The sequence below is a fragment of the Excalfactoria chinensis genome, chromosome 5 (genome assembly GCF_039878825.1).
Source record: "Excalfactoria chinensis isolate bCotChi1 chromosome 5, bCotChi1.hap2, whole genome shotgun sequence".
Taxonomy (NCBI): Eukaryota; Metazoa; Chordata; class Aves; order Galliformes; family Phasianidae; genus Excalfactoria; species Excalfactoria chinensis.
The window spans coordinates 37,592,286-37,604,806 of NC_092829.1; the positions used below are offsets into that span (position 1 = coordinate 37,592,286).

The 12,521-nt window shown below is 36.3% G+C and overlaps 1 protein-coding gene across 4 annotated transcripts in view; it reads left to right on the top strand.

The window, feature by feature from the left end:
* Positions 1–12,521, top strand: part of SBF2 (SET binding factor 2) — a 215,094-nt gene that overhangs the window by 161,148 nt on the left and 41,425 nt on the right. For all 4 annotated transcript variants that reach the window (XM_072337706.1, XM_072337708.1, XM_072337707.1 and 1 more), the window contains exons 18-23: positions 6,286–6,456; positions 7,606–7,868; positions 9,105–9,277; positions 9,542–9,615; positions 10,023–10,218; positions 11,080–11,207. In XM_072337706.1, the coding sequence (XP_072193807.1) occupies positions 6,286–6,456; positions 7,606–7,868; positions 9,105–9,277; positions 9,542–9,615; positions 10,023–10,218; positions 11,080–11,207 (1,005 nt within the window). The remainder of the gene's footprint in view (positions 1–6,285; positions 6,457–7,605; positions 7,869–9,104; positions 9,278–9,541; positions 9,616–10,022; positions 10,219–11,079; positions 11,208–12,521) is intronic.

A 12,521-nucleotide genomic window follows, 5' to 3' on the forward strand; every position in this document is an offset into this window, starting at 1 on the left:
TATTTCTTTGTTTGCAGTTTTCACCACAGAAGAATTTCTGGTAGTTTAATTAAAATCTCCATTAAAGCTTCTGATCTTAAGGGAACATTAGTCTGAGGTAACGGATTCTCAGTCTTTTTCCGTATCTGTAAGTTCCACTTCAGTTCTCTGTAACTAATGTCCAGGAGAACGAAACATATGTTCCTACATGAAAATACAGTTCCTTGGTTTCAGTGAGATTGGTTTCATTGGGGCATAGTTATTTGTCATGGTTGGAATAGTAGTATTTTATATTTCCAGAAAACAACAAATGCTTGCAGGTGGTGAGGGAGATAAATGCGCATACATTTCTGTCCATTGTCTGTTGTGTTGCGAATTTTCTATGCTAGGTATCTCATCAACATTTTAAAGTGGATGTGGCCAAATGGATTTAAAATTACTTTCTTCCCCCTTTCAGTATTAATAGATGCTCTGTTAACTGGGCTTTAAGTTTCATGTCAGAACATCAAAAATTCAGATTCTTTGGTGAGGGGATTTGGGATTTCCCAGGGTGATAAATGCAGTCACATGGATGCACACTATCTGCTGAGTCACCAGATGCCAAAGGACTGTGGTGAAATTTAAATCAATTTCAAAAAGCTCTGTCACAATTTGAAAAACTCTTAAGATTGATTCAACGCTGCAGCTGTGAATTTGTGAAATCTGTCATTTATGTCATAGAACTGAATCTTGGAGAACAAAGTCATCATAATCTCTGTTAAGAAATCAGAGTTAAGAAAAAAATAATGTGATTTGTCCTCTGTTGGCAGAGAAAACGAATCAGCATGTTATTCACCTGTTATCCTACCTTACTTAGAACAGTGAAATTCTAAAATGATTTGGTTGGTTGGTTTTAGTTTGTTTGGTTTGGGTGGGTTTTTTTTACGCCTTCAGAACATCCATACTTTTAGGTGATTCTGTTTTACCATGTGTGATCTCTATGTAACAGAACTTTGTAAATCTTACTGCTGCCTCTTTGGAGAAAGAAGTATATTACTGTGTATTATTTAGTTTACGTGTAACTTGGTGTTAGCATCATAGATGGTGATGCATCTATACAGTTGTTTTGAGAATACTCTGGATAGTGTTAGTAAAATACAGTAAATTATATGTCATCTTTAGGAGCTTCTGATTAAAGACAATATAAATTTAGATGTTTAAGTGACTTTTGCCAGAAAACGTATGCAAGAAGTACAACTCCATCCAGAATTACATCCCGATTTTGCAAAATTCTAGAATTCTATTGCCCTCTGCTGGTTTAGTGTGCCCAAATGTGATAGGTAACACCGAGTTATGAGTGAATTGTACTTCCTTTATTTTTCATGGTGAAATAGTAGATTAGTAGTCTAAGGAATCATTTGCTGCTCACACGTATTTTAAAATAGAAATTAATCAGCATACAGTCCTGTTTGGGGACTTTCTGAAGGTAGGAGAGGTTGCGGATTGTTTTATTTGATGTTTCTGAGGTTGGAGGCTTGGAGAAGGTGCTTCATCTAACATTTTATGTCCTTGCTTTCCAAGGTAATAAAAAGAAAGAAAGGAAAAAGGAAGCATAATAATTTTTATTTATGCTTTTTGTGACCTTTTCCCACATTTTAATATAATATTGTTATATATATTTAATTACCAAGTGGGAAAACCATTTATTCAATTGAAATCTCAAGTTTTTACTGTTACTCATGTAGTGCTCAGTCGTGGTTGAAGACATAATTATGTACACTGATGTTTGCTTCAGTATTTCTATGCCATGTTGAATATTGATATTCATTGATATACATTGATATGTATGGTGTGGTGCAGTGTTGTATGCAAAGTTAATATATAGATAAGCCTCACTCCTACAGGTCAGTCTATGTTAGAAGTCTTTGGCATGAATCAGGTGTCTGTGTGAGTACAGCAGACATATGAATACCAGACTGGGTCATAGAGTATGTTTGTATGCAGAACTTGTTTATGTTATCTTGAGGAGGGGCAGCATGTTGCCTGCAGTAAGTGGTACCTAATCATGGTATGCAGTGATTGGTAATTGACTGAATGTCTGCATAAACAGCTCTAAGATGGGGAGTAACGCTTCTAAGTAGCTGTCCTGCTGTATCCTGGATGATCTATAAACTTATACTTGCAGATTTCCAGGAAGAATACTACCCAACATAGGGAGTGCTGTGCTCTCCTTTGGTATAGAGAGAAGATTGGTGAGTGATTTCACAGGGGTTGCAATAGCTTTCTCTTCAAAGACAAGCAGGTAAACGTTAGTGCAGTGATTCCTGAAGGAGTAGAGGAGGGAGCATTTATTTGCACTCATCAGCAAACTCCTTCTCTGTCTTCCTTCCTTTTTCCATAAGAAATACCTGAATTGAAAGCCCAGAATACAAACTGGAGACAGAAATGTAGTTTATTTCTGAAGGTCAGTGTTCTGGAAATACAGTGCTCTTGAGTTTACTCCTTGAAGAGATAGGCAGTGAAATCTTAAGGAATACCTGTGAGAAAAGAGCAGTCTCAGGTATATTCATGTTCTGTTTTTCGCTCTTCTCATTTTTTTTTTTAAGTTTTTCCAATTTTGAAATGAAGAACTTGGTCCTTTGCTTTAGAATAAACATGCTCTCTTCTTTAAGCTTGTGTGATGTAGCAGATAGTGATGGATGAGTTATTGTCAGTGTAAAGCATGCTTTTTTTTCCTATTCCTTTTTTTTTTTTTTTTTTTCTTTTCCCTCCAGAAACAGGAAATGTAAATAGTGTAATGTCAAAAGGGGCTGTTGGGGCACCTGCATCTCACAGTTTTTCTGGGAGCTCTGCAAGTAACATTTTCTGAAGCAGAAGTATCCAGTGCCAGGAAAGGGGAGAAAAAACATCTAGCAGATACTATCTTGCTTCTGGGAGTAATGCAAATATAATGCCTGGTGGCAGGAAGTTGCATATAGAGTCACATGTAAAAAGTTCCAAATCTACCTTGTGTTTTCCCAGACTGCAGGATGTAATTCATTATTTTGATATGGATCACGTTTGTTTTGTATGTATTGTGTGGCTGGGAGGGGTGGGCTTTTGTTGTTGTTAAGTGCATTTCGTTTTTTGAGAGAAGTCAGCATACTTTGCAGAATGTAACTCATTTTCTGGGTGCTATTACAGCTTACACCTCAATGCTCATTTTGCCTGTAACACAGACTGCTTTAGATAAAGGACTTTCTCTGTTCAGAACTATTTTTTTTTCACTTTCTTCTGGAAAGTTTTTTTTAAGTTTCAGTCCTTAAATCTTCCCTTGTAAGTAGGATATTTTTTTTGCTGCCTCCAATGTTCATCCTCTTGGGGAGAAATTATTAGGATAGGGAGAAAGTAACTATACATGTCAGTATAGCTCAGATGTCCAGTGGGCTGGTAGGTGAAGATTCATGTTATATATTTAGTATTGCTTGATGGAAAACACTGAAATTCTGTCTTTCTTTAATCAGAGAAGTCCTGTGCAAATTTATTTCAGTGCAACAGTAAACATTTGGGCCCATTTGACGTATTAGAGCAGTTTCCATTCTAGGCTGACTAAGCACTCTTAGAGAGTGTTATATACACTTAAAACTTAGTGGAATGCTTCTGTCTGTACCAAGAATATTTTAATGCAGGGATTTTGACTGCCTAAGAGCAGCCATGTACTTCTTGAGGTTGGTATTCATACTGCTTTTTCACAAATAAATTATTGGAAACATGGTGAAAATCCAAAGCAGTTTTGCCCAAAATAATTGGCAGAGCTGAGCTGGCCTTGATTTAGTGCTCTGACCACTGCTACGTTGTGCCATTTGTTTCAACACTTACAGCAGGTGATGAGATCCCTCTCATCATGATAGTATTTATGGCATTTTAGCTTTTTAATGGATTTTCTTTCATCCTTTTGTAAACAGACTATTCTTACATTGTCTAGAAGTTAACTGTCAGTACTGATTTATGTCACTATACTTGAACTAAATCTCTGTCCTTTAAAAATGGTGATTTATACGTGGCTGTTAGTGGTTTTAAATCATGAATGAAGGGGGAGCATCTAAAAACCTTTCAGTTTTTCTGTCATATTAATCCCTGTGTGAAAATCATTTGCTTCATTTTTATTTCTGGAGCACTTTGTATGGACCTACAGTTACGAGTCTAAACTTCCATTCAAACTTTCAGACCCAGTAAGGCCAGGCTTGGAGTACTGTGTTCAGTTCTGGGCTCCTCAGTCTAAGTAGAGACAGGAAACTACTGGAGGGTGTCCAGTGAAGGGGCACGAAGATGATGAAGGAACTGGAGTATCTCACATATAGGGGAGGGCTAAGAGAGCTGGGGCTTTTCAGTCTGGAGATGTGGAGGCTTGAGGTTTGCAAGGGGGGGATGATGTATCTCATCAATGCGTATAAGTACCTGTAGAGGAGGAGCCAGTCTCTTTTTAGCAATACCCTCACCAAACTGGAAGACAGAAGGTTCCTGCTGAACATTGCGGAAAGCTTCTTTACTGCAGGGGTTGGTGGTGACAGGGCACTGCACAGGTTCTCCAGAGAGGCTGTGGAGTCTCCACTGCTAGAGATCTTCAAAAGCCACCTGGACGTGGGCCTGGGCAAGCAGGGAACTGAGCCAGACAAACTCCAGAGACCCCTTTCTACCTCAACCACATGGTGATCAGTAGCAGACTATGTGAGCCAGTTTGTTCTGTGATTTAACTGCTACTTCAAAGCTGGGAGCTATTACTATGCCATCTGATATCATTTCCTGTGAGCTACAATAAAGCTGCATCACAACTGAGACTTGGGAGTCTAGTCTAAACAAGCAGCTTATGTGTCAGCTTTATAGAATAACAAAAACCCCATTTTATGTGATTTGCATCTTCCACATAGGCAGGTTTTTTTTAAGAAGTTATCATGGAATTTTGATGAAATTGTACTTGATGAAATAAAATTTATCAGTTTTTGCTGATTAATTCCAAGAAGATATTTCAATTGGCTACATTTTAGCAGCATGTTACAAATCATTTCATCAAACATACCATTTCAAAGGACCTTGTCTTCGATAGGGAATGAATAAATGGCACACAATCAGGACTTTCAGTTCATGTTGTACTTGGAAGAGCATAGCATGGAAAACACAGTTCAAAGAATTGCAAAACCAGAAATCTGTAAAACAGACTCTGAAATTTTTCTGTAACAATTTCCTAGCCTTCCACCTGAGTATTCCTAGGGCTCACTAAGAAGGAGCGTATGTAGTGGCTGGTGGTATAATTGTACAATTATAAACATGAAATGAAGTAGTACTTATGCTCTAGAATGAATTGTATTACAGTACGAACATTGAAGTCAATTCTGCTTCTAGAGTATACTTTGTTATGTGTAGTGTATTAGGGGTGATGGTCATTAAGTTTAATGTCCAGTAATGTTCTAAATTCTTCAGTTCCAATATAGGAAGAAGCAGATATTTAGTTTACATGCTTCTTTTGCTATGCACAGTATACAACTCAATTATGTGGACTTTATCAGAGAGTAAGAACATACTGTATAAGATCACATTCTTCATGACGGGAGTCCTTGAAATAAATTTCCTCTCCTTGTCTATAGTTGTCAGTAATATTAAGCAACTTGCTGAAAGACTAGCACCACTTAATTAAACAGACCTACTTGAAAAAAAGGATGTGTTCATACTGAGTATTGATAGTGTAACAATTCAGCTTTTGTATGAAACTTTAGTGGTGTAGGGATCCAGACACCTGTGACTTCAGGAATGTCTCCGTTAGTACTCTATCAGGAACTGAATTGTGTCATGAATTGCGGTAGTTAATGATTTGTCTAATCTACTACTGTTGCAATAAATGCAGCCTTATTGGAAGGACTCAGCTGCCATGCTCACTTAGTAGTTTCATTGCTGTAGTTCCAACTTTTAGATAAAATGGTAAACAATTTTCATATGTTTTAATACTTAGTTATTTGATGTAGGACTACAATGTTGTAATTTTCTGATAAGGAAAATATATTAGAATTGTGTTCTGTATTATCATCATGTAATTTTCCCCTCCAGAGTCTCATTTTTCTACTGTGAATCACCATGCATTAGGCTTATATACAAGCCTCCTGTATGTTAATTTATTCAAGGGCACAATAGTTGAGATAATTTCTCTTTCGTATACTACAATACAAGAGATGAGATGTGCTGCTTGTTTCACCATGTACTACTGAGCTGATAAATTTTTCAATACTAATGTCACAGACATTAAACAAAACAAAATAATAGGGGTATTTTGTCTATCTTGCACCTTTTTTCTTTCAGAAATTAGCACCTGGAGTTAGTCAGTTTGCTTACACATGTGTACAGGACCATCCAATCTGGACTAACCAGCAGTTTTGGGAAACTACCTTTTATAGCAATGTGCAAAATCAAGTTCGTTCCCTCTACCTTACAGCCAAAGAAGACAACCATGCAGTACATCTGAGACAAAAGGTAGGAGAATATATTAAATATCAAGGCATAAAAAGGTGCATTATTAGTTAACGTCCCAGTTAAACCTGTGAAAATCACAATGCAGAGTAAGAAAATGTCTAAACATTTATGTGTACTCTTCTGAAAATAAATATTTCACTTTTAGAATGTCAACTTTGATGTAAATATGTTGTTGGCACATAATTTTCTGAAGAAGATGCTTTATTTTGCTAATATGCGAACACCTGAGTTTTCCCTTGTTGCCTTTATGACTTTTATGTAACACCAATTTTTGTATCATTTTTCCACACTTAAAGATGTAATTTTTTCCTTGAAGTAGAAACTTCTAACAGCCGGACAACTAGCAACATTTCTATTACATCAACTGCTTAAGGCAGTAGCATTTTTGTGTCTAGTGTTAGATTGTTACCAAATCCTAGCCTGCTGTCTGTTGATGGGCATTGTCTGCTTCTTTAAAACCTTTTTCTTAAACTCTCAGGGTGTTTGTCTGTTAAATTATCTGAACTTTACCTAGTATGAAGAAAAAACATCTGTAGAGTACTGTGTTCTTTAATAATTTAACACCAAGTGTTATGTCATCTGTATCAACTGCCAGACTTTTAAATTCTAGTTCTGTAAGGCTGCACTGTAATCTGCTCTCCAACATGCAAAGGCATGAATGTTTCAGCTGATCTGGAAACTGTTCATATGAAAGCTTGCCTCACCTGAACATCCTCAAAATTTGGAGAATATTGTATGCATCAAGTAGTCAGCTGCATCTCATTAGTGTTTATTGTTACTTGAGCTAAGTAGAAAAATTAAGGAGAATAGTTATATTGAAATCATTAAACTACTCTGAAGAATCCTAAAAGATCATGTAGCATTAAAAAATGTAGAAAGAGATGATGGTATTGAGTTAGAGATGTTCACATCATGCTATGCTAGTTTTGCATTTCATTAAGGTACCTTCAGTTCTTCAAGTTGCTGTAATTATACTCTACTTAGACCCTTCTACATGTTGCTACTTGCTTTTTCTTTTTAAATAAATACGTAATTTAAATAATGGAAGAATTTAAATAAACAATTTAATTTAAAAAGCTTTGACTAGCATTGTTGACTAAACATTGTTTTTGAGTCATAGCTCAGTGTGTATATTTGTATGTCTTTTAGGAGAAAAATTCTGTAGGTCCAGACCACGATAAGACAGCAATGGATCTGGCTGCGGAGCAGTTGCGATTGTGGCCAACTCTTAATAAACAAACTCAACAGGAGCTCATCCAGAATGAGGAAAGTACAGTTTTCAGTCAGGCAATTCATTTCGCAAACCTCATGGTCTACCTGTTAGTACCACTGGATACAAGTAAGAACAAGTTATTGAGAGCATCAGCTACTGGTGACTGGGAGAGTGGAAGCAACAGTATTGTCACAAACAGGTGGGTACACTGCCACAATGGGGCGGTCTTCTGGGGAAAGCACTAGTTTTCAGGACTTACTCTGAATACAAGATTATTTCAGTATCTTCTCTTCAAGATTATTATTTCTAGATAATTAATTAAGGGGAGTGGAAATCTAACATGATTCCTCTCAAATGGTAGAACTTTATCAAGACTAAATTACTGCCACTTAAGGAAATTTAAGAATGTTATTGCTTCAGTAAGAATTTTAGTCTAGTAATGTGACTGCTGAAGACAAACACTAATGTGTGATAAGAGTGACTGTTAGTTTTTCTGTAACTTGAAAAAAAAACCCTCATGAATCTAAGCTCAAGAAAGCATATGAATAACATCCTCAAGGTCACAGTTTTTGTGATGCTGCAGTTTCAAGAAAGGCACTTAGGTCAGAAAGGTGGCTATACCACTGGGGAAAATGTTAGAATAATAAGGAGGCAGGAGAAGTATGAAGAGAATTGCTTTACTTAGCACACCAATCAAGACTTTGTAGCAAGACTTCTTTCCTTTCTATTTATTGTATTTTTTATCAACTATGATCAGCCAAATTTCCCAGACTTGTAGAACACTTTGTGAGGCTTCTGACGTAATGTAAGTAGGCTATGGGTATGAGATTCCCTATTGCAACTTTTTCTGCTGAGAAAGCAATCTACATCAGTATGTAGACTGTGGCTTATGTTACAGTGTATGGATTTGACCCTCACAGCTGTTTATTAGGAGCGTTTCCAGCTGTTTGAAGTACATCTCCTACTGTCTTGCTTGTATTTTCTAGCTGATGCACAAAAAAACCCTGAGGTTATTTTTGTGCTTGAATGCTTTATTCTACAACAGTAATACTCATTTAATTTATCTTCGTGTGTGTAACCAAAGTATCTATTTTTGTTTTATCGTGGGTTGTAAATAACCTACCTAACTTTACAATAAAGAGAAGACAAAAAGCTTACTTCTAGGCAACTGATGCTTTTTATTTATTTTTTTCTCTTGTTAACTGCACTGCACTAGATTCATGGAGGAAAAAATTCTATATTGTCATGCAGTTTTGACATTGATAACGGTAGAGGGAATACAGTGTAATTTATGGTAACAGTGTATGTTTTCACAAAAAGATACCACTTAGATGCATCCTACCCAGGTATCAGATACACTTTACCAGCTGAATTTTTCCCTTTTAAAATTTCCTTTTTGATTGTTTGTTTATTTGTTTGTTTTTAATGTCCATAGTATTGCAGGCAGTGTTGCAGAGAGTTATGACACTGAAAGTGGATTTGAGGACTCTGAGAACAATGATGTTGCAAATGCAGTTGTGCGCTTCATCACCAGATTTATTGACAAAGTTTGCACAGAGAGCGGAGTTACACAGGATCACATCAAGGGTCTTCATTGCATGATACCAGGTAAGAATTGTGGTGAAAATGTGCATTCATAATCTTTCATTTTTCCTTTTTTTTCTGATGAAAGAAATACATGTTTTAGTTACAGTCAATTTCTGTGGACATAAAGATCAGATCTTTTTGTAGACTTTAATTGCTGTTGAATTTCAACTAACTATTTCCTTGATGGTTAAATTTAAGAATTTTGGAATATCAGATTTCCAATTAGATTGCAACTTTCTCTTGCATGTTATGCCAGACTTCATTTATGATATTACTGATTTTCAGGCATTGTGGCAATGCACGTAGAGACTTTGGAGGCTGTCCATCGTGAGAGTAGAAGGCTTCCACCAATACAGAAGGCAAGCATTATGAAACATGTTTGTATTCTTTACAAGTATTAGAATCATGAAGTTTAGTCATTTTTTTTATTTATTTATTTTTTTTTTATTTCCCCTTCGTAATGTTAGAAGGAAACATCAAAACATTGTAAGAAAAATTCCACAAGTGATAAATAAAGTGCTTGGCTTTGGTCTCATGAAATATGAACTTAGAAAGCTATTAGAGCCAAATTTTTGATCATAAACAAGCTGTTGCATACCCGCTGTTTTTTGAGACCCATTTCTCTTAGTTGAGTCCAGACTCCATCTCCCTTCTTTGGAATAAATCTCATAACAATTTTGTTTTGAATCTTTCTACACCAAATATAATTAGGCTGAGGTATAACACTGGTATCCCTATCATACTTACACTATTTTACTTGCACCAGCCCAAAATTCTACGACCAACTTTACTGCCAGGAGAAGAATTTGTTTGTGAAGGTCTCCGTGTGCTACTGGATCCTGATGGCAGAGAGGAAGCTACAGGAGGACTGCTGGGAGGTCCTCACATCCTCCCTGCTGAAGGAGCTTTGTTCCTTACTACGTACAGAATTATATTTAAAGGCACTCCTCATGATCAGCTGGGTAAGAAAAACTCAACAGTGATAAAACTGTAGCACTTCGGGTAGATAAAACTTTGAGCTGACCTGTCCATCTATGTAAATATCAGCATGAAGGTGCATCTACCTCTGAAAGTAATTTTTCATGGTCATCATATTGGGATGGTCTTTTGTTATAGGTTTTTACTCTAGATATGACAATACTTTATTTTCATTTTGCATTTAACCTAACTAGAATTGATTTCTTCAGATAAGACAGCATATGAACTGTCTGTGATCTGTGACTTGCACTACTTCTTTTCATTTGATGGGTTTTTTTCAACTGCTGGAAGTGTGTAAAATGAAAAAACAAATCAAAACAAACAGACAAAAACATAAGTTAGTAATGTCCTTAAAATTATTATTAATAAATTAAGCATTGCTTTTTATATGTTTTAGGTGGTAGCTTTTCATCTCTTGACATCTGCCATTTCTAAGCAAATTAAATTGTCAAAAGTATAGATTTATCTTTCAAAGTTTATGGTTGTTTGTGAAGAAGTCCGTGTAAAACTTTCATTGTTTATAAGGTGCATAATGCAATGTGAACATGAATTATGTTTGGAAGTGTTTCTTGACTGCTTTCCAAACTATGTTTTTGGGGTGTATTTCCAATGCACAGAAAAAAATGCACAGCAAACAGCAAAACAGTAAATGCTTCAGGTTATAGGTAATACTTGGGGATTTATCAACTTTTCAAGCGTTTTCTGTTAAATTAATTATGTGCAGTTATTTTCCCATTGCTTTGTATGTTATAATTCCTGCCTGCTCAGAATATATTGTGACCAAAACAGAGCTGATTCTGTGATCAAACAAGTATCCATAAATATTACAATTCTGTGGTTCTCAGTGGGAGAGCAGACGGTGATCCGGAGCTTTCCTATTGCATCTGTTACAAAGGAGAAGAAAATCACTATACAAAACCAGCTGCAGCAAAGTATGCAGGAGGGCTTGCAGATCACTTCAGCTACCTTTCAGGTAAAAGGAAGCATTGTGAAATTTGTGTGATGTAAGCAGCTCAAAATACTTACAAGCAGCACTTTGTACTGATACTCGTGAAGAGTTCAGTGTCCTGCTCTGTAAAGTCAAGAGAGAACATGTAATCCTCTCATAGAATTTGGTTTTTGGTTCATTTGAAACAGTGTTATTGTTTTCGTATTTGATTTCTTTCTTTCCTTTCCTCATCTTTCTGCTGTGGATCAGTAGAGGACTATTCTGAGTCCAAAATGTCTGGGTAAGCAGAGGCCAGGCAGGCCAGTGGAAGCACACAAACTCTCTTCACCAGCTACATAGAAAGAATATGGCAAAGATTTAAGTGTTGCCTTGTAAGACTTCTCACTTTACTACTTTCTGGAAATATCCGTAACAAAGGGTCATAGTACATCTTATATGGAATCTGCCCTTCCAGGAATCTTTAATGGTAGCTGCAACCAATGGGCTTCTGTGTGAAACCTCACTTGTGCAGATTCAGATATTCTCCTGTCTTTAGAAGCCCCTTCAACATGCTCAGAATTTTTGGAAGCATCTACAATTGCTCCACAGGGCAAGTGATGGAGATGGACTTGCAAGAGTGAGGAGTCAGTAATTCCCTTAAGACATCCCTAAATATTTCTTATTGGTAGTAATCTTACATGTGGTCAAATCCTAAGATGTCAAAAGTTGAAGACAAAGGATTTTATGTCACAACTGAAAGCAGACTTCAGAGCTTAAGACGTGAAATATACTCTCAGGTTAGCTAATTCTGGAAACATATTTTCATTGACAGCGGTCTCTTTTCAACATCTGAAAATGAAATGTATTGTCAGTATTTTACTGGTTCCTTAGATAGTGAACAGTATTTAATTAGTCAGCCTTCAATATTATACTCAAAAGCATAAGACTTGGAATACAAATAATTAAAACAACTCAAAAATAACAAGAAGTTGTTCTTGTGGACTTTTGATTGGACTTCCTGAGAACTTTTATTTTCCAGATTTTTTTTTTTTACCAGGATAGTTAACATACTTCAATGATGTGCTAAATGCAGGCATAGCTCAATGCTTTTAGTGCTGGATTCTGGTCAAACATCATCCCTGCTTTTGTTTAGCATAGTTTTGTGTTAGGTTATGAAAACAAAAACAATCAGCAAACAGTTTACTTCTGTTCCCTTTCTAACTGCTAGAGTTCAATACAGTATGAAATGGCAAGCCCCATCTTTGTTTATTAATTAGGACTGTCAGAGTGTTTTGGCTGCGGTTATGCTATGTAATGTCTTTGAAACTTTGTACCAGTGTAACCCTTGAAGATACAACC